Source organism: Pseudopipra pipra, chromosome 9 (genome assembly GCF_036250125.1).
Source record: "Pseudopipra pipra isolate bDixPip1 chromosome 9, bDixPip1.hap1, whole genome shotgun sequence".
In the NCBI taxonomy this organism is placed as follows: Eukaryota; Metazoa; Chordata; class Aves; order Passeriformes; family Pipridae; genus Pseudopipra; species Pseudopipra pipra.
In genome coordinates this window covers 29313758-29334336 of record NC_087557.1, presented here as the reverse complement: position 1 = coordinate 29334336, position 20579 = coordinate 29313758, and the positions used below count along the sequence as shown (strand labels likewise).

General features: G+C 39.4%; 1 protein-coding gene across 2 annotated transcripts in view; it reads right to left on the bottom strand.

The window, feature by feature from the left end:
- Positions 1–1124: 1124 nt before the first annotated feature.
- Positions 1125–20579, bottom strand: part of MIGA1 (mitoguardin 1) — a 32979-nt gene continuing 13524 nt past the window's right edge. For both annotated transcript variants that reach the window (XM_064665558.1, XM_064665557.1), the window contains exons 8-16: positions 12521–12621; positions 6305–6423; positions 6048–6120; positions 5629–5715; positions 5405–5503; positions 4978–5112; positions 3596–3649; positions 3170–3286; positions 1125–2844 (exon numbers count right to left, since the gene is read on the bottom strand). In XM_064665558.1, the coding sequence (XP_064521628.1) occupies positions 2626–2844; positions 3170–3286; positions 3596–3649; positions 4978–5112; positions 5405–5503; positions 5629–5715; positions 6048–6120; positions 6305–6423; positions 12521–12621 (1004 nt within the window). In that variant the 3' untranslated portion in view covers positions 1125–2625. The remainder of the gene's footprint in view (positions 2845–3169; positions 3287–3595; positions 3650–4977; positions 5113–5404; positions 5504–5628; positions 5716–6047; positions 6121–6304; positions 6424–12520; positions 12622–20579) is intronic.

Sequence of the window (20579 nt, the reverse complement as noted above, 5' to 3'; positions counted from 1 at the left end):
CAAATTTGGAGATTATGAACGAAATTCTGATTTTGAAGTCGCTACAGTAGAACTGCATCATCCTGTCCCTGCTGTGCTGCAGCTCTGGCACTTGTGTTTTCAGAGATGGTGCATTTCTGAAATTCTCAGGCCACGTGGCTGGTTATCAGCAGATACTCTGGACACACCTGCTAGCTCAGGTGAAGCTTTTAACAGAACTGACTCCAGTTCCATGTTACAAGGAGACCTTCATCTCCCATTTAAAGTTAGAAAGGATAGAATAGATTGGTTTTTTGTCCTAAAAGAGCCAAAGGGGATCAAAAGCCTACCCACATGTACATTTCCCTCTTCCTCTCTCTCTTTTCCTCCCTTCCCTCGCTCTTCATTTGTGAACTGCTTCTGAATCAAATATTTGTTGGTATCTTACAACAACCAGAACCCGTGTTTCTAATTTTGGGAAAGACATCAGTTCAACTTCCAACCCCATTCTGTGGACTTCTGAGAGCTCCACGAGTGTATGGAAGTGCTCCTATTTTAAGTCAGATATTATCAAGATCTTCCTCATTTTCTAAATATTTTGGTGTTTCTTTAGATCCTTCTCATTCTTCTGTTTAAAAAAAATCCTTTCATTTTTGACAGAAGACCAACTTTTAAAGTATCTGGAAACATTTACAACCTCCTGTGCAATGCTGCTGCACTTTGTTCAAAAGCTTTTTGTAAAAACCATGAAAATCTCGATATACATTTACTTCTGTGAAAAAGTGCATTTCTGTTTCTCTGAGATGTATGTTAAGGTGTAATTTTCTTCATATCAGTTTATTAGACCAGAGAGACAGTCTCCTTTGCTACCTACAGCTAGTGCATTTGCTGTGGAATATGCCACTTACTCTGCTACTATTTCCAGCTATTCCTATTGATTATGAGCCCAACAAGACACCTTTACTCTTCCACATAATTTCACTCATAGACTTGCAATAAGCTGCCAAAACACAGATAGCTTAAACATACTTATCTGCTCAAAAGCTGAGACAGGTGAAGAAAACTTCACATGCCCACAATGAAGACATTGCAGAGAAAAGAAAAAAATCCAGCACGGAGCACAGTGCCAAGCTCAGCAACTTGAACAGTGGAAACAGGCCGAGAGCAGCATTTGGAATTTCTCTTTTATTACACATAGAAGTATACTTTTTTTTTTGTTAAATAAATTATAATCAGTTGGCATTTCACACAAGTCATATGACACATTTTCATCATTTTTGTACTTATCAAATGAGTACAACATTTCATAAATAAAGGAGCAAAATGTTGGCTTCGGTAAAATCCTTGAATTACACAGGCCCTCCTCTTGGATATTGTCATTTTGGGTTGTGTTTGCAACAAAAGGTGACATTTTTCTAGTCAAGGATTGTTTTGATATCTTAGATTTTTAACAACATGCTTCTCAAGTATCTGAATATTTGGAATTGCTCTGTAATTACTTACTCTGTATTTCTTGACACAGGACAGATTCTTGTGGGCTGGCTCTGTGTGGCAAAGCATACGTAAGTGTAGTTTAAGAGCCTAAACTAATTATGAAGCATTGCTTCAGTTTACAGAAATTCAAAGATTATACCTCATCATTATTTATTACCCCCAGAACAGGAAAAAACATTACTGTGAGTTCCCTCAGGGTTCCACAGCCTGAGCCACAGTTTCCCACTGCACACAGATGGCCACAACTGCTTGAATTTCTTAAATAGACACCTGACTTCCCACAGAGAAGGGAGGAAGACTGAAGTGCTTTAAATTATAAAACACTGCCTTCAATTCTGCTTCATGATTAACAAATCTTACCATACATACTTATTTAAAAATATATTTTGAAATGCTACATATGAACTGAGAATGCTATTGGTTAATTTACCACCACATAGAGTAGTAACAGTTTTAGAACAAGGAAAGGTTTTAAAATTAATTGGTGAAGCTAGCATAGCTTTTAAAATATAAATAAGTATTTTTAAACACCTTAATGATGTTTAGATATTTTAAAACAAAATAAAGTAAAAAAATGCATACTGGCAGTCATTCCTGCCCCAACAGTGCTTGCATTTCCTGCACTGCTCCCTTGCACTGCAGTACAGAATGGCTGCTTACACCCACACAAATGGAATCCCAGGGCAGGGGCAACATGTTCAGTTTTGTGAGTGTGATTCCTTTATTGCATGTGTCACATGAATCAGAGACTGCAGGCAAAACACCTTCCAGACACCTAATGATGAGACTCTGCAATGAACACTTTGTACTGTAAGCCTTTAAATGGGAACAACTCCATCAGCTTCACTCACAAATCATCTGTGCAAAAGTACAGTATTTCATAAATAAACTTTACCCAAATATTACAGAAAAAAGCTTTGGGATACATGAAGTATAAATACAGCGACAGCTGGGCTGCAAAATTAATTTAGGTATATACAATAACACACTCCCCATTTCTTTTCACAGGTGTACATTTAACCTCCCTGAGTCCTTTTCCACACTGTAGTGACGTGATGCATTTCCAGTTGCTTGCTCACCGAGAGCCATGATGTAGCTTCAGCATTAGAGAAAAAAGGTGGGAAGGAGCACCCCAACGTGCACTCCCTGGCATTTGTCACGGATTTTCAGAGCTTACTGGACTTTTGCTTCCAGGAGCCCGCTGGGCACGACGTGCCCATGAGAGCTCACACAGGCCCCCACGTGCCTCAGGGAATCTGCTCCCAGGTAAGCCAGGAGCAGCTCCGTGTGCCGGATCAGCAGCTGGGTGAGATCCTCAGCCAGGCTCTCCATGCTGGAGTACCTCACCTTTTCAAAATCAAAAATGTCCTTGAGGAAGAAAAGCACTTGATCCTAGCCAGGGGAAAAAAAATAAAGAGAAAAACTTGTATTCACTTACCAGCAGCTATTTCTTTTACGTGTTTCCTACGAGCATCCATTTTGGTGCTGAGACAGAAGTGTGCTAAAACAGACTTTGCAAAACAGTTCTAAGCTTAAAACATTTAATAATGTTTTTAAAATATTTTAAAATATTTAGTTTTCATGCTTTCTTACTGTTAGCCCTAATCTTAGGAAAATGGAAATGTTTATACTTATAAATAAAATATTAATTTATTTTAATCAGGAAGATATTTTTTTTCATTTAGATAAGTGGTAATTAAAAAAAAAAGTTGCAAACCTTGAAGAAGCAGCATAAGTCATAAAGGGAATTTCTAGGGCCCAAAAAGCCCCACGCCAAAACAGGGCTGATATGTTCACATATAGCATAGAAATGTGCAAAAAATCCATCAGGCACCTAAGTGATGGAAAATTGGAGACAGAAGTTACACAGTAAGTTTAGTATAAATTTCCATTATTTAACATTAAATCTTCATAGAAGCCTAACACCCTTACTACAGCAGGGCTGTGGTAACCTGAACAGAATTACTGTCACCACTGCTGACTGGGCCCAAACTAGGTTGAAAAATCTTTCAGTTTTTGCTAAAAAACAGGTGTTAGGGCCCCATGAGCTAAATTTCCACAACTGGAAACCTCTTGTCTGAACTTCAAATTCTTAGGAGCCGATCAATAACTTTGTTCCACATAATTCTGAAGGGCAACTTACCTTCATTTGCTGTCTTTTCTGCTTCAGTACTGACCAACAGCTTGAAGCTACAGCCTAATTGTTAAAAGAAAAAAAAGCAAGCCCAAGTCATTTTTCATCTCAAAAGAACTCACCTGCAGAATACTGTATTTCTGTATTTTGGGGACATGTATTTTCTGCACTTTCAACCTTGTGATAACACGAAGTTTAAAACTACAAAACAGCAGCTGATACAAATAACCAAATTTATATGTAGTTCGTATGTGTCATTTCAGATCTATCTTTGCAACAGTTTCTTCAGTTTAATTCAAATGTAATTTGGCATCCCTGACTGATTTTACAGTTACAACAGTTAGCAATTCTCTCTGGGTTTAACTGAGGACCAGGCTCTTATATACTAAAGCATGTGCTCAGACATAAGTAACTATTTTAGATATTATGTGGAATGTGAACACATTAAAATGTCCTTTTTCATTTTAGCAAAAACATTCTTGCAATAGCTTCAGATTCAGTTAAGGAGTTTTGTCCAAATATGGACCTGTGAAATACAATATACTGATATCAGTACTGGGCTTTTTTCCCCTCAGAGCTTGTTCCTATCCTCATCTGACTCTCCTTCAGTGCTGCAGGAGAATTAACTATTCACAAAGCCAGTGTTACCACAGAATTACAGAAATACATGCATGGCACTTTTCTCTCTAGAGGGAATGTTTCAACTGAAAGACAAAAACAAAAGGAAAACTGGCATTTTACAGACAAAAGTGGATGAAATGACAGCAGTATCTGTACCAGCTGACCATGGCAGGAGCCTGTGTCCCTAACAGATCTATCTGACAAATAAACAGGCCCAGCTGAGAAATCATGAATTGCAATCAACATTTGAATGCCTGCACTGTATCAGTTTACTTTTGTTTCCTTGCAGCTTTGTGCCTTGTTGCTAAGTCTCTGGTCTCTGAACCAAAACCTGGATCTAATACCTCAGACGTGGCTAAGTGAAACCTCCCCTCTAAAATTCTGCTTCCTCAGAGGAAACTAATTTTTGCAGGACAAGCTGAAGTATTTTCTCTGATACATTCAATCATTCTGTATGTTTTGGGCCCAGACTTGTAGCTTTTCAACTGCTGTTATGATAAAATACAATCTGTTTAATTCTTTTGAGGAATATTTCAGGTACACACTCAGTTATGCTGGAAGCTAAACTGGACTTTACACAGCCTTTATCCTGCAGTTGTTGGATTTATTCTTGTTTTTAGATTGTACTTTAAGGATACAAAGCACAGAGCACCAGAACAGTTTCAGCAGACACAGAAATTTCTATCAGAATGCTCACAACACACTTATATTGATCACACCATCCACATCCTGCAGATTAATTGGTATGAACATTACACATGAATACTCACTGTTTCTTTAAAAGAGGAATTTAACCAGCGGTTATTGACTACATTCTGTATAGATATAGGTGGATTTTCTAAATCTTCAAATGAATCCATTAATATGAAGTCCAGAACAACATCATAAAAATTCAGGTTTTTCACCTGTATGAAAAGAAAACATGACCTAAGTAACCTAGTTTCTCTTTCAGCAGTGGAATTCAGCATGCACCACATTCAAATGCATTAAAGATACTATGGAGAAGTTAAAAAAAAAAAAGTACTTTCTGGTACTAAACTGGTGGATGCCAATTCTCTAAATCAGCAATACAAACAAAAAAAGAGCTGCCTTTCCCACAATTCTGAATTGTAAAATTTTATTTTTAGATCCTATGGCTCAATAGGATCCTTTAGATCCTATTAAGGGTAAAAGCACTTTTCAGAAATTCAGACTCACTCCTCTAGCAGCAAGTTCCATTTCGGTATTATCCCAGTGGTCTGTTTGTTCCAAAAAATATATCATTTCATCAAAGACATCTTCAAATTTCTTTGGGTTCTGTAAAGTAAAAAGCAACGAGTATCAAGCAAACTCAACAAGAGATGTGGTTTATTTGCAGTGGGAAGTGAATTCTGGCAGGAGTCACGTAAACAATAAAACATTAGTTAAAAAAAGCCTTTTACCTTTCGTGCTTTCACAATTAAAGCAGACAAAATTTTTCTTCCACTTTCAGCAAGAAATATTCTGTTTGCTGTTTCTGAAAGAATTACCTAGAAAAGGGTTCAGAAAATACAGACATGTTCATGCACAGGTTATACTGAAGTGACCTTAAACACTCCAATCCCATTTCAGATAATTATAACCTCTGCTATGGTGGACCAGCTCCTAATAAGCCTTTGGTGCAAAGGTTCCAGAGCTAATCATAAAACTGGGACTCCTCTGCAAATTCATCTCGTCTCAGAACTATAGAAATGTAAAGGCAACAAGAAAATATTTAACTCCAGAACAAGTCATAAAAATGCTGGCCCAGAGAGTGCTTTCAATGCCATGTACTTTAGTTTAGGCTTAATGAGACAGACAAATCACCCTCCTCACTGTTTACCTGAAAAGCTTGTCGAATACAGTGCAGCTTAGCAAGGAAGTCACTGTCTCCTAGACATTCAAACATTTCAGTCCTACACAAAACAGAAAAGTTTTCAAAGACCATTAGGAAAAGAAGCACCAGAACAGTCACATCAGTCTAACTCTTAGAAAAAACACCTAGTGCAATGAACTCCTAAAAAAAATGGTTTCTAGGTAGAATATTTAACTTTAAGTTTTGCTTTTCTGGAAAATAGTTAAATAGACATAAATCAGTACCTTAACACTCGTGAATATATTTTGCCTTCTTCTGCCAAGTGCATGGCTTCTTCATACAAGGGGCAGTGGCAAAGGGAATCCAGCCCGTACGTGTTACGGATCTCCCTGTGCTCTGTAAGCTGACAAAGAAATCGTTTGGAAGTTCATTACAGAGCTTGACAACGTATTTTTTTGTAAAGATAAAAACAAATTCAAGAATTTTCCTGATACTCTACTGATAGATGCATCCTTTTCTGCATCTGCTTAAGAGAAAGGGGCAACACCCAACTGGTACACAGAATAAATACACCACACCTGCAAGACTTACTTTGTAACCCTTAGAATCTCAAAGCTACAGTTTCAAGTTTCAAAACTTATGGAGGCAGTTTAATTTTATATTTAATTTGCCTAGGTAAGTTCTTAAATTGTCTGGTTAAATCTAATGGGTCTCCAAGCTGTTAAAAGAAAATAATTGCCAGGTCACAAAGTACAGAATGATTGCATCATGCAGATCTTTAGGAAACCAGAAATAGTAACATCCTCCCACCCCTGTTTTTGTTTCGCTGGGAAATGTGTCTGCTAGTTACCAAAGCACATGGTATGAAGCATGAGCACTCAGAATTTTATATGACAGGCTCCCAAAAAGGTTTTCACTGTTGGCAGTTTTAATTCTGTGATTATTCTATAAATTAAGGTGAACTCACAGACATTTTTAAAGCAAGAAAAAAACCCAAACCAGATTAATAAATCAAAGCACATAAATAACAGAGAACTCCTGTTTACAGGGTATCATATTTAATCAACAAAACAATGGCTAGCTACGATTTCCACTGTAAACATTATATCGTATTATTAATAATCAAAAGAAAAAAGCTTACACATCATTCAGATTAGTTAATGACCAGAAAATTATTTTTTAAAAATTATTATTTTTTTAATTATATATATATATTTAATGATCTTTTTTTTTCTTTAATATTCTGTATGGGGCAAACAAACTTGTGTTTCTAGGCTATAAAAACATAGCCTGGAAACATCTTTAAAAAGTAACTGTCAAAGTATTTGAACTATATAAAAAGTTACCCCATATTTGAGAACGATTTAAACAAATCAGATTAAAGTAGAACTTTGTATCAAACCTCCATTAAAATTTTCAAATAAATACATGCTGCAAAGCTTTTCCTGTCAGTGAGGACACCCAGCCAAGTGCTGGTGAGAGGATCCCAGGGTGCCTTCTCCACACACTGCAGCAACAGTTTGGCCAAGTTGGCTTTCCTGCTGCAGGGAAAGGGCCAGTACCTGCTTTTGTCCATCTAAACATTTAAGGACATGAAAAAAGTCAGAGATTTCAGTGCAGAGCTGGTGTTCTGACAGGTGTCACACACTGTTAGATGGTGTTCATTTGCTGGAACTTACACGTGGGGGTTGAGTCACTCATACAGTAACCTTCTACTTCTGGCAAATACATACAATTCCTTCCATAAACTGTCAGGTTCCATTTTAAATTGTTTTGTTTGGCTAAAAAAATCCCAAACCACTCTCTAGTGGACACCTTTTTGCACAGCCAGTGTCATGCTGAAACCCTTCCCACACCTCTGAGGATGACAAGGTGCTCCACCAGAGCCAACAGTGCTGGCAGAGGGTTGTGAGGATGGCCCTGACATGCCAGTCCCCAAATATCTGCTATTTCCTCACTGTCATGTGAGGTTACATGGAGAAGAACATGAAAATGCAGACAAAGCAGAGATAAAAAGGTGACTGCAGTTCAGGGCTGGGTGTGTCCACAGGTTTCACTGGGTTGGAAGGGACCCACAAGGATCCAGACTAACTCTTAAGTGAACAGCCCCTAAACCCCAAACCTTGGCTTTACTAGCACCATGCTTAAACAACTGAGCAAATCTCAGGGTTTTCATGACCCTAAAGCAGCAGCAACCTCATCTTGGAAGGCTTGACTTCCATCCCTTCAAGGCTCGAGAGAGACAGCGCGGTCGGTGACCACAGCACAGGACATTTCTGGTGACCTGCAGTGGACACCTGACTTCATTATGCTGAAATAATATGGACACACCTTCAAAACTCCAAAGCCTGTAGTGCTGATTCGTGTCTAAGCTTGTGGTGCTTCCTTGTGTCTCTGAAGGTTACAACATGGATTGTTCAGATGTTAATCAGTTTGCTCTGGACACTTCAGCTTTAGGGCTGCATCTGCTAGTGAAGAGATGCTGAAATCGTTGCTGTAAAGCACCAAACCTCTGGAACTTGCTAGAGTTCTTAAGTCTGAGATTCCCTGGAACAGGCTCAGTACCCTCATTTGCTACTCACAAGTTGTTTCTTAATAAATAGAAAAAATTCTCAGCTGTGCATCGAAGCCTTGTTGACTACCAAAATAACCACCTACATGAATGTAGCAAAAATAAACAATGCTAGACCTTTTAGGAATTCTTGCTTGCTCCCCCTAATAAAAAGGTCACTTTACTGTAACAGTCAGCATTCCTTACATTCTGAGAAATGATGCTTCCCCTATATTAAAAAGGCTGATGATGGTCTCTTTAAAGGACAAAGCCATTCAGAGAAAAGATTTATTTTTTTTTAAATAAGTAGTTACAGGATGAGAGTGAAACATGCTTTGGAAGTTGGAAGATGAGATGGTGATTACTAACTAAAACACTTGAGATAGTACTTTAATAAACTGAATTGTGTTGATCTGGAAGATCTGGAGGAAAACAGGAAGGCTGTTGCAAAAAACAAAAAAGAGCAGCTAAGGCTTTATTCACAAGTCTAAAAAATCTCCCAAGCTTTGGATGGAGTTAACATTTTAACAAGGAAAGCAAAGTTTATTTGATAATAGAACTGTAGATTCAACTCTAGTCAAGATATGAAAATAAGATATGATAAATTCATGTGCACTGACAACAGAGAGACAGCACCAAAGCTCAGGGAGAGCAGGGAGACCCTCTGTCGGGAAGATAGAAAAGAAGCCAGGAAAGAGAGGGGAGAGGCCTTTATGTGGCACACTCAGGGCTGTGTTCTTACCAAGGGTAGCAGCTATTTTGATCACAGTAGATGGGAGAGCAAGACTATGAAAAGGATACTAACCTTCCTCAACACAAGCTGATGGCAGACAGGCTCAAACGGGGAAGAAAACACCATTATTTATCACAGGATACAGTATTAACAACTTAATTAGGGAAAATAGTTGTGTTCACCATCCCTTCTGCAGTGCTTCTGAGAGCCTGAGGGTGTTTAAGAGTAGAAGTCTGTCAGGGCTTGGGGATGACAACTGAGTCTAAACTGTCTCTGTGAGGATTCAGGCACCTGTGCACTGTGGGTGTCCAGGCAGGCACAACTCCGGGGGAGAAGCCATCAGATGTGTGCTGCTCAGCACCCTCTTGATTCTCAGCCCCAGCCAAGAGGAAGCTTTGGCACACACTCCTGCCATCCTGCAGAGCTCACCAAAAGGGCACATGACTTAAGCTCTGCCAGCTGTCCCAGTTTTGTACAGCTCTTTCCTTAAAAACCATCTTCCTCGATTTTGTCCTCGTACAACACAGCACGACACTGTTGTTGCCTCCTAAGCAGTGCCCCCATCACCTTCCATTCAAGCATCTGTGTCTTGGTTTGTGACAGTTATTTCTCCTGAGGGCACTGAGCTAAATTTGGTCTGTGTGTCAGCACTGAAACAGTTTCCAGCCTCTAAAACCAGAGTCCTGCTCCTTGGGACAGGACACAATGTAGGAGGAAGACAAGGAACTGTCAACACACAACTTGCAGCGTGATGTGACCACAAAAAATGGTGCCACGTTCTGATTTCCTGCAAGGAGAAATTACTAATCCTGGTAGGGCAAAATCACATATGAATTTCAGATTTAAAAGCCTTGCTAAACACTTCTCTCACGACATGGAGTTTAGGGCAGTTATTAATATTTTAACTGCAGTCAGGGAGCTTATGATGAAAGAACAACTGCTTGTTTGGCCCTTAGCTGAGATAAATCCAAAGCTGGAAAAGCCTCAGGCCTCTTAGCCTAAACTAAAACATTCCACTGTTTTGCTAGTGCAAGAACAAGAAAGTGAAAAAAGTATCTACCTGATATCATCATGTCTAGAATAAAAGAATCTGGTATGTCAATTCTAATCCAGTTACATCAGAGCTGTAACTGTTCTCCACTAAGAGCTGAATACACTGGGAAGTAGTTATTGCTCCTTCTCATTGCCATAATTATTTGCAGTACTAATGTGAGGCATTTTTCCCCCCAAAAGATGAACAAAATGTTAAATCCAGGTAACAGTATATTTGTACAAGAACATCCACAGCTTCCTTCTACCTGCAGCAAACAATGATGTCCTGTACCCACTGCTGGAGTGAACTGACCCTGTAGTTCAAGCCTAGTGGCTCATATTTAATCCAGAACATCGGTGGTGTTTTGGCTCAAACACTAAACTGCAAGTTATTCATGCTTTGTTAGTCTTCAGGACTTCTGGCAGCTGAGAATTTCACTAGATTCTTCCATAAAATCTGAAAAAGGAGAGTTTGTTCTATTGGCAAAGGACAGAACAGCTGGAAAGGAAGAGAAAACCTTCATAACTTTGTCCTGGAGGAAAGAGTTGACAGAAGTGGCTCTGAGGTATCAGAATGTGGAGAATATTTTCAGGATAGGTAAAGACAGTTACACTGCCAATTTTAACTTAAATATTTCCTTAGCACACACTGGGACAATACAGCTCCAGGACAGGATGATGATTCCACTGAGGTGATACATCCTGGGTGTTTGTTTGGTTGATTGCTTTTGGGTTTTGTTTTTGTTTTTGTTTTTTTTGTAAGCCAAGCAACCCAACTGAGCATCTTCACATACTTGTAAAAACACTATGAAAGTTCATAGGGAAAAAAAAAAAGAAACAAAATGTACAAACTACAGTGGTTTACAGCTTCTCTCACGAGCTGGTAGAGTTGAAGCAAGCTTGAATTGTGGTCTTGTCCAAATTACAGGGAAGAGTAACTGGCCTCTACAGATACAATCTTTGTTAGGAATGAATGTCAGGCATCACAACAATGTGAATTACTGAATCAAGGCAATCACAATTTAATGTGAGTTACTGAATCAAGGTGATTGGGCTATGGAAAACCAAACCCTATAACAGTCAGATGATAACTGCAAAGCATGTGGATGCAATTCTCTCTTTTTCCAGCTGAATTTAGCAGCTTAGCTGCAGTGCATCTATGAGAGCACTATCTATCACAAAATTTATCTATCGAGGCCAACTTTGCCTTTCCTGTTACTTGGAGAGAAGTGCTCTTCAAGATCCCTCCAGCTCCCCAGAGAGCACAACAGGAGATGTTCCTCACTCAGTAAATGTGTCACTGCATATGAGATTCTTCAAACACTTCAAGGGAGCTGCTGCAGATTTCAGCTGATAGAAAATATCCTGTTATCCAAAGATTGTTTCTTTACGTATCCTTTGTGGTCTTATTGAAGAAGATTAGAGAAATTAGATGAAGTATGTCATGTTGTTAAGGAATTCTCCCTGTCAGACCATTCCAGAGGCTCCCTGGCACTCCCACTCCCAGATCCAGAGACTTTCACTGCTGGAACTGAGGTTCCTTCCCAGCAGTGGCTGCATTTAATCCAACAGGAGCCCCATTTGACTCCCCACACCCCACTCACACACTCAGACGAGTTTTCCTTACCAGCTCGACCCCAGGTTTTCCATAACAGAGTCTCAGACCTCTGGTTCCTGTTTAATAATTTCCTCTTGGTGCAAGAGCAGAGTTACAGCTCGAGCTGGTGCCTCCACACTGTGCATGGAACACACTAAAGCAGGGAGCTGTCAACCTCCAATGATTTCCTCTCAAACAAAAAAACCCCAGCTCTAAAATATACAGAGCCTCCTGCATACATCTCTATAGGATGGTAAGGCAGGAGGAAAAGAAGAACAGGAAAATGCAGTTCACAGTGAAAGGAACTACCACAGCCTTAACTCACTGCTTCTTCACTCAGGAAAATCTGGTATATTTTTCAAAAGCAACTTCTGTCTAGGAGTTGGGGAAACACTCTGTCAGTGCACCAAAAAAAAAAAAAATTAAAAAAAAAAGCTGGTTACAATTAAGCCTGGAAAGTTTCTTTTTTTTTCCCCATAAGAGAAATACATTTTTGCTTACAGTGATTAGCAAAAAATTACGATTCTTCTGTTCACTGTTCAGACAGATCAATGAATCTTTAAAAAAGCAATCTTTCAGAGTCTTACCTCAGCTGTGGAAACAAAGGAGTCTGTTGATGCAATGCTCAATGTGTCTCGAAGGCAGAAATCATCCGTGTTATCCTTCACAGTAATGTCTGTGTTTTTATCTTTAAAATATAAAAAAAAAAACCCCAAAACTTTTTTAGATTCCATTTACATCTTGAAAGTGTGCTTCATGTATATTTTAACATAATACTTCATCTGGAAGGCATGACATTAGAATACTGTGAGAGCAAATTCTCTTTACAACCCACTAACACATATCAAGGTGACTGCATTTTTCTGCCTTTGGACTTTCAAATATCAACCACAATGACCTGGGAGAAGAAAAAAAAACTTGCCCAGAGGTTTTTCCTTTTCTTTTATAGGCTTCTGAAGATCTATCTTATGATATTACTTTGCTATATTGATCTAAACACTGTTAAGGTTTTAACTTGGCTGTGTTATGTGACAAATGCTCAATGTTTCAGTCACCAAGAAATACTGTTATAAATAAAAGCCCATTAATAAAAAAACACCCCAAATTTTAACTTCACTGGAATTTGTTTCATTTTCTGCTTTTCATGTCTTTTTTCACTTGCTGGTTCTTCAGAAGAGCAAGTGAAGTTTTTCATCTTCACTGCATCCTCTTTCCCCAAAAACTTCTTTTTTTGAAACAACACATCCAGAAGCATTTCCTATAGTGCTAGAATTCTTAAAGCCTTTAAAATAACTGACATTTTTTTTGCTTAAATTCATCTGCAATACAGTTTCTCTCAGGTTTCCTTTATTTTATTCTCGGATTTCAACTGTTGCACTTATTACTATTTTCACCATCCAGAAACACTTTCACAGAAGGATTAAATTGGTAAGTCAGTAAGTCAGACTTTGGCTTGATGTGTCCCACACTACATTCCCAGTGGAGCAAATGCAGTTATTTTGGGTTACTTTACCTTCAGACATTACACATGTGTTGCTAAAAGTCTGTTTTATTTCCAAGAGTCAGCAGCAAAGAGCTACCCAATGTCCTCCAGATCTGTTGCCACGGCAATTCTTCATTAAAAACACTATTACAGAGCAAAGTGGCCAAAGGCCAATACACTGGAATGGTTTGCTCATCACTTGAAATGCTACAAATCCACATAACTTCACTATTACTTTGGTGGTTGTTATGGTTTTATTAGTTATGGACCTGGGCTGACAGCTCAAAACCTGCATATAACAATAAATATCTGTCTCTGAGACTAATCACTGAGGGGAAAAAATTATTAGAAGCTTGGACAAAGATTTTACTAGATTGAGCTAGGCACATTGTAATCACAACTTCACCAATATTCATATGAAGTCTCTGATTTTTTCAGCTCATTCTTACTGGTTCTTTCTTTTGACCTCCTAAAACCAACAGAAAAAGTACTGCAGCATCCAAGTTGGTTGAGAAACAATCCCACACTGGGATCTGAAATGCTGGAACAGAAAACTAAACTGTGGTTTGTAAAGCATTAGCCTGAGGTCCGCTCAGAGCAGATGGGGTAACATGGTGTTCCTTATTTCTCATAAATTTGCATTAATTCCCTTCTAATATTACATGAGATGATTTTCTAATATCACTGTTTCACATGAGCAGTTGCTGAATCTGCAGTTAACACTGTTAAACCCAGGGTAGCACAGGGATGTAGAGCCTGGAGGCAGATTTTTCCACTCTCCTGTTTTCAACCTCTCCCTTTGGCTAAGTTGCTCCCCACACCACATTTGTAATTAAAACAAAAGTTTCTACACGTCACAGTTATAAAGTCCCTCTAGCACGTGGCTCAAGGGCAATCCAAAGAAATGATTTTCCTGAATCTGCCAGTCTGTAGGGAACACAAAACACTTCCTTCTGGAGAAGAAAACAGCCCCAGGCACGAGCAGCAACACAAAATGACAAACCCCTACAGGAGTAAAACATGGGCCAGCCCTCCAAAGATCTGCCTGGTGGCTCTGATGAAGATGCCAAGGTAAGGACAGCTCTGTGTACACAAAGTGCAGCTGTCAAGTGGTCTCATATATCAACTTATTCACAATCCAAAACCACCTCCAGCACCCCCACAGGGAAGTCCCAAATGCAGCAAAGGCTCTTCTCAAAGCCTTTGGATATTGTGAGATAATTACTGTGCTCTTGGTGTTACATGTGGGTTTATAACTCAGTGACAAGGACATCTCCTCAGACTGACTCTGGTGTATTTAACTCTGGGCTAGGTGTGATTGATTACATATAAATGGGAATAATGCTGTTTAAATTTATTCTGTGTATATTTCAAAAAAGAATTGGTGTAAATGAAGGAACCACAGCCCAGAACACTGCAGCACCAGGGGTTCTTCTGCAGATCTTGCATTCAGCCTGTTATAGATTACATGAAGCTCAGAGAGAATAAAATTTTTAATACATCTATATTTGTTGAAAAATTCCTAATTCCAAGTGTTCTCTCACTGAGCCAGGATGTTTTTAACATCTCAGTTAGTTCCATATGGAATATCTGTGTTTTCACTCAAAATTCTCACTGCTACAGAAAAAGGCACAAAATTTGCATGTTATGACAAAAAAAAAAAAAAAAAAGCTTGGCAATGCTGAGTGAAATAATACCTTTGGCAAGCAATATGTGCATACAAAGAAAGCAGAACAGCCTTGCCAGCTATTCCTGGCTTTGTGGCCACCACCACCACCCTAACACCCCAAAATACCCCCAGCCAAGCAGGTGTTTATCAGTGCCCACACTATCATGAAAATTCCCTATGGAATTTCACTAGGGTGCAAATTAGGTTGCAGCTGGAGTACATACCATGGGAGTACCAGGAGACCATTCTTAGACACAAGAACACAAAAAAAGAGGCAGTGGCACAAAGAGACTCCTGGAATGAACAGCTGCAGGAGGAACCCACCCTCCAGTGCCTGCAACTGCTCACACATTCATCCCCAGTTCTTATGGATTCTAATACCCTCAGGAAAGGAATACTGGCAACTATGTGAGCCTCAGATATAGCTGACTTATTTGAGAAGCCAAGGAGTTATTTTGGGTTCACTTGTATTTGCAAAGAGGACGAAGTAGAGTTTCAGATGTGATGCTGACAGCAGTAATTACCATCAAGGCTTCTGGTTGTAGTGCCTGAAAATGCACATGTGGTTATAGAGTTAGACTAAGGGCATTAAAAAATGGAAAAATAGGGAGGACTGCTAATGCCTGTGAAATTAATCCTAGCTTTACAAGGTTTTGCAAACAACTATCTACTTAAAACTAAACAAGGTAAAAAAAAATATCAAGCCAGAACCAAGCTATTTTCACATCACAGTGTGCTAATCTAGAATATTTATCTGTCTTTGCTGTGGTAGGTTTGCATGGTAAGACAGAGCACAAAGGTAATCCTCCCAAACTCTCAGAGCAAAATCCAACCTCAGAGATGGAACTGCACACAAATTCACTTTTCAGCATTCAATCAAGAAGCATTCACCTTCACATCATGTTCTGAAACTCTGAAGACTGGTCATGTGTTATCTTCCTGCCAGCCCTGAATGAAACATGGCTCGAGCTCACAGGCGAGTCTGGCGCTTACGTGCAGCATTTAAAAAAGGAAAGCACTTACTCACTGCAAAGAACTCCCTGGGATTTTAGTTCTGAGTGCCACCAGTAAATAAAGCCATGGGTTCCTATTCCCACTGCAGTGGAAAATCAGTGCAGTCAATACACCACAAGCAGGAAAGCAAGATGAGAAAGGAGGGACTTTACAGACTCCAAAGAGGAGAAAACCTCGCAAAGGAATCCACTTCTGAAAAGTCAGGGTACCCCGAGAGCAGGAGGGGCCCAGTGCTCTGTCAGGCCCCTTCCATGTGTGGCTTCATGCCCAGGGAAAGGAATGACAATACCCAAGTTCAGACAGCACAGAAACACAAATCAACACAGCTCAGTTCCATGGGAATGTGTCAGTCCTCTAGCAAGGCACAAGGGGCACAGTGGTTTGTCACCCCTGTTACTGAAACATCCCAAAGCAGCTTTATTTACATTTATAAATAGTTATAATTCTGAGAGTGTTGACTGAATATTCATTAAAATATCATTAGTCCAACCAAGTAGCTACTACAGTAGTACATGAAGTCTTACAGGATGCACCCAGAAAGCAGTGAATTTTCTGTCATGCCATATTTATAACAAGAAAACAATCCCAACCTTCAGATGGCACTTTCTCATGACTGGGTCATGCAGCCACAGGTTAAAACTGGCAAGCCAAGAATGAAGCAGGGTACCCACAAAGACCATTCTGGGTTTAACAGCTTCTGCTAAATTATGTGTTTAAATTCTCCAACAACACAAATATCTGGGATCAATAAACTGCCTATAGCTGGAGGCATCTCACCAGCTGCATATAAGTGAAGATGTTACTGACTTTAGAATGAAAATGCAATCAAAGCAGTCATCTCATGGAAAAACTGGGGAAAATGGAGCCTAGGACAGCACCAGGTCACCTTCCTCCTCCTACTCACAGGCCTTTTCCAAGGTAAGCTTTGGCTGAGCTGAGCCTTCAAATTACATCCTTAACCCAAACCTCAGCAGCTTTCCTGCAGGGAATGATCTGGTTTTGTGTGTACAGAAGGCCAAATCTTACTTCCTTGGAAAAAGTTGACTCAACAGAGCTTTCCTAATTCTTTCCAAGTACAGCTACAGCATTCAAGGTCCACATAAAAGCCTTCCATTTGCAATACACTCACACAGATATAAAAAGGTCCATTTTCCAAGCCATTAGATGCTCATCTAATTATCATTATGCACAAACACGAGATGTTCTTCATTCGCTGATTTCTGTATTACTTTGATGCTAATCTTAAGACAAAAGTAGTCCAGCTGATTAAAAGTTGAATTAAAAGCACGTGTACAGATGACAGTAATAGATTCTTCACGAGTAGAGAATGCTTAAAAAGTTTAGTAGTACAATCCATTAAGCAGTAAAATGCACCTGAAAATGGAGATGTACTTGATCTGCAATATTTGTCATCTGGAAAAAGATGCAGTTTGCCTAAAATAACCTTTGAGAAATTTCCCACGTAATTTGGAAAGAAAGAATAGCAATTTCTGTGATGTTTATAACAATTTGGTTATTTTGAGATCTTCAAGACATTGACTTTGTCCATAAAGTTATATTATCTGCTGAGTACACGTTAGATGGTGTATAAAACAAAACAACGTGGTTACTGCTCCTATATTCTGAAACAGTACAAATCAAGTCCTTTTGGATGGTCTCATCTAGCAAAGGCAAACAGAGCACAAAATGCTTCTGCATAAGTAATCATTTTAGACTCTCCACGTGAAAATCCAGTGTACCTAAAAAAGGGATGCAAGTACAATTTATTTCCTGTAATCTGTAGACACAGGCACATTAAATTACAGAAGATTAGGAAATACAGAAGTATTAGGAAATATTAGAGAGGTTTAATATTCTGGAATGGTGATAAATCAAATATTTCCTTCGAGATTTAAATCTGCTGAAGAATTTTTCCATAAATTCGATAACTGAGTTGGAATATTTCCAGACAGTTGCAATTTTTCTTTTTTTAAGCAAAGAAATTATCAAAAGGATAAAAATACTTTATTATGAAGAACATGACCTGTGAAAGCTGTCCCTGAATCATTGTAGCATGCTTTATCATAAAACCAAGACCTCAAAATAGAAAGACCTCTCACCACAAGGAACTCTGCACTCCTAAGGAAGAGTAAACACACGTGGTGCCAGATTGCTGAAATCTGAATTTTAAGAAGATAAAGCAGCACCTAACGTGTATTTTATAACCTGAATTAACACATGACACATGCAGACAGCTGAGAAATCAGCTTAATGAACACAAACCAATGTATGCATGTGTTTTACCACAGACACATGATCCTGGAACAGATTTGAGAGGTGGATCTTGTGTAAACTGCACGTCACTTCTCAGTCTCTCTCCCTGTCACACAGCTTTTCATTGCTTCAAAAATGTCAACTCTGATTATCCATAACTGCACATTATAAGGTTCTACATTTACACAGGGCTACAGTTTTCTACAGCTTCTTTTTTTTACCTCGAGTCAGTGGATCTTCCCTGATTTTAAGGTTTAAATCCCTCTTCTTTATAGGAAATCTTTGTTTCTGACCACCCTTCTAGACATTTTCACGTCTAACAGTTTAGGGAACAGTTTCTGTACTTGTATTTGATTCCAGAGATAAGATCTGGCAACCAAGCAGAGTTTGCTCAGCTGCCTAATCCAGAAGGGGGCTGTTCAGATGGACGTGCAACACAAAGGTGTCGCTGTTTCCTCCTCACAGGGGTCCTCCATTCTCCCGTGGCTCACAAAGCATCCCAGCAAAGTTCAGTCTGAATTCCAGCCCTGCTGATTTCAAAGCTGAGACTGGCCACGAGGGATTTCTAGCAGAGCAGTGTGGAACCTGCCAGGTACCTCAGTCACCAGCTTTGAATGTCACTGCCTTTTCTCAGTTCTTCACATCCTGAAACCAAGTGTGAACCTGCTGCTATTTTTGCACAGACACTTTCCAGTGCCAATGGAATGGTCTGTTCAAGCCCATTCAGTGGGCTTGTACCTTAACTCAGATTCAAAGCAGATCCAAAATGCAAGGTCATATTTACAGGAGGAGAAGGAAGTACAAGGCTTACTTTCAGGCTTTACTCATCTGGAATTAGCACCTTTAGTACCCTTTCTATGCCAGAGGCCTCCATAAGCAGGTTAGGCAGAAAAGTCTTCTCACCAGACAGGGAAGAGTCTTAAAAGTAAATGAATTTATCTCTTTGTCCTCAGTTCCTCTAAGTCAGGGGGTACTTAAAAGCAGGACGTTTACACCAGTGCATTCCTAGCACTGTCCCTGGCTTCTTTTCAAGGCAATTCACTGCCACCTTCTTGGCTTTCCCACCATGCCTTTCCTCACAGAAGAGCAGATATGAGCACATGCAGAGATGAAAACAGCAAGAATAACCAGCAACTGTTGCTCAGCTCCTGAAACTTGTTGCAATCCTAATTATTTTTTTTGATTTTTTTTTTCAAATTACTTTCCTAATTGGTTATACAAAAAAGGAAAGAATAAACAGTTTAGTATTCCAGCATAAATACTACTTTGCTGGACACAGCACAAGGCTATGGGAACATCCAGCATGTATCTTGTCAAAGTAAGATTTTAAACACAAGATTTCTGGGAAGGTTTTTCTTTAGCCAGAAAATCATGCTGTAGGGATGATGACACTTCAAAGCACGTGAGACAGACTGACAAAAGGAGCCCACATAATCATTTGTTCTTCCATTAAAAGAGAAGTATTCTGTCCAGGAAATTTGGCTCAAACACTAAACTGCAAGTTATTCATGCTTTGTTACTCTTCAGGACTTCTGGCAGCTGAGAATTTCACTAGATTCTTCCGTAAAGTCTGAAAAAGGAGAGTTTGTTCTATTGGCAAAGGACAGAACAGCTGGAAAGGAAGAGAAAACCTTCATAACTTTGTCCTGGAGGAAAGAGTTGACAGAAGTGGCTCTGAGGTATCAGAATGTGGAGAATATTTTCAGGATAGGTAAAGACAATTACACTGCCAATTTTAACTTAAACATTTCCTCAGCACACACTGGGACAGAAAAAAAAAGATGATACCTTCTATTCCCAGAATTAACAGACAGAAAGACAGAACAAATTATTTAACTGGTGACCTTCAGTAAATAAACATCAAAAGATACAGACAGACATGTTTTGGGCTAACATTAGGATTCTGTGTTGAGAATGGAGTGTATTTGACACAGGCAAACTCTCATTTACACCAGTAACCTCAGTCTCCACTGGAATTCCAGGGCAGAACTGTTGAGCAGGATGCTGCAGACTCCAGTGACACTGCTCAGGAATGTGAGCAGCTCCTGCAAACCCAGCTGCACACAGCACCCAGGGTAAGAACCTAAATTAGCAAGACATATGCTTAACTTTAAACAGTGAGACTTAAAGAATATCTTAAGTGCCCCACTGCTTGGGGCCTGCCTGCATTCCACTTGCCCCAGAGAGCAGGAAAGAATGGGATAAGGATCCTGAAACAGTTGTACTG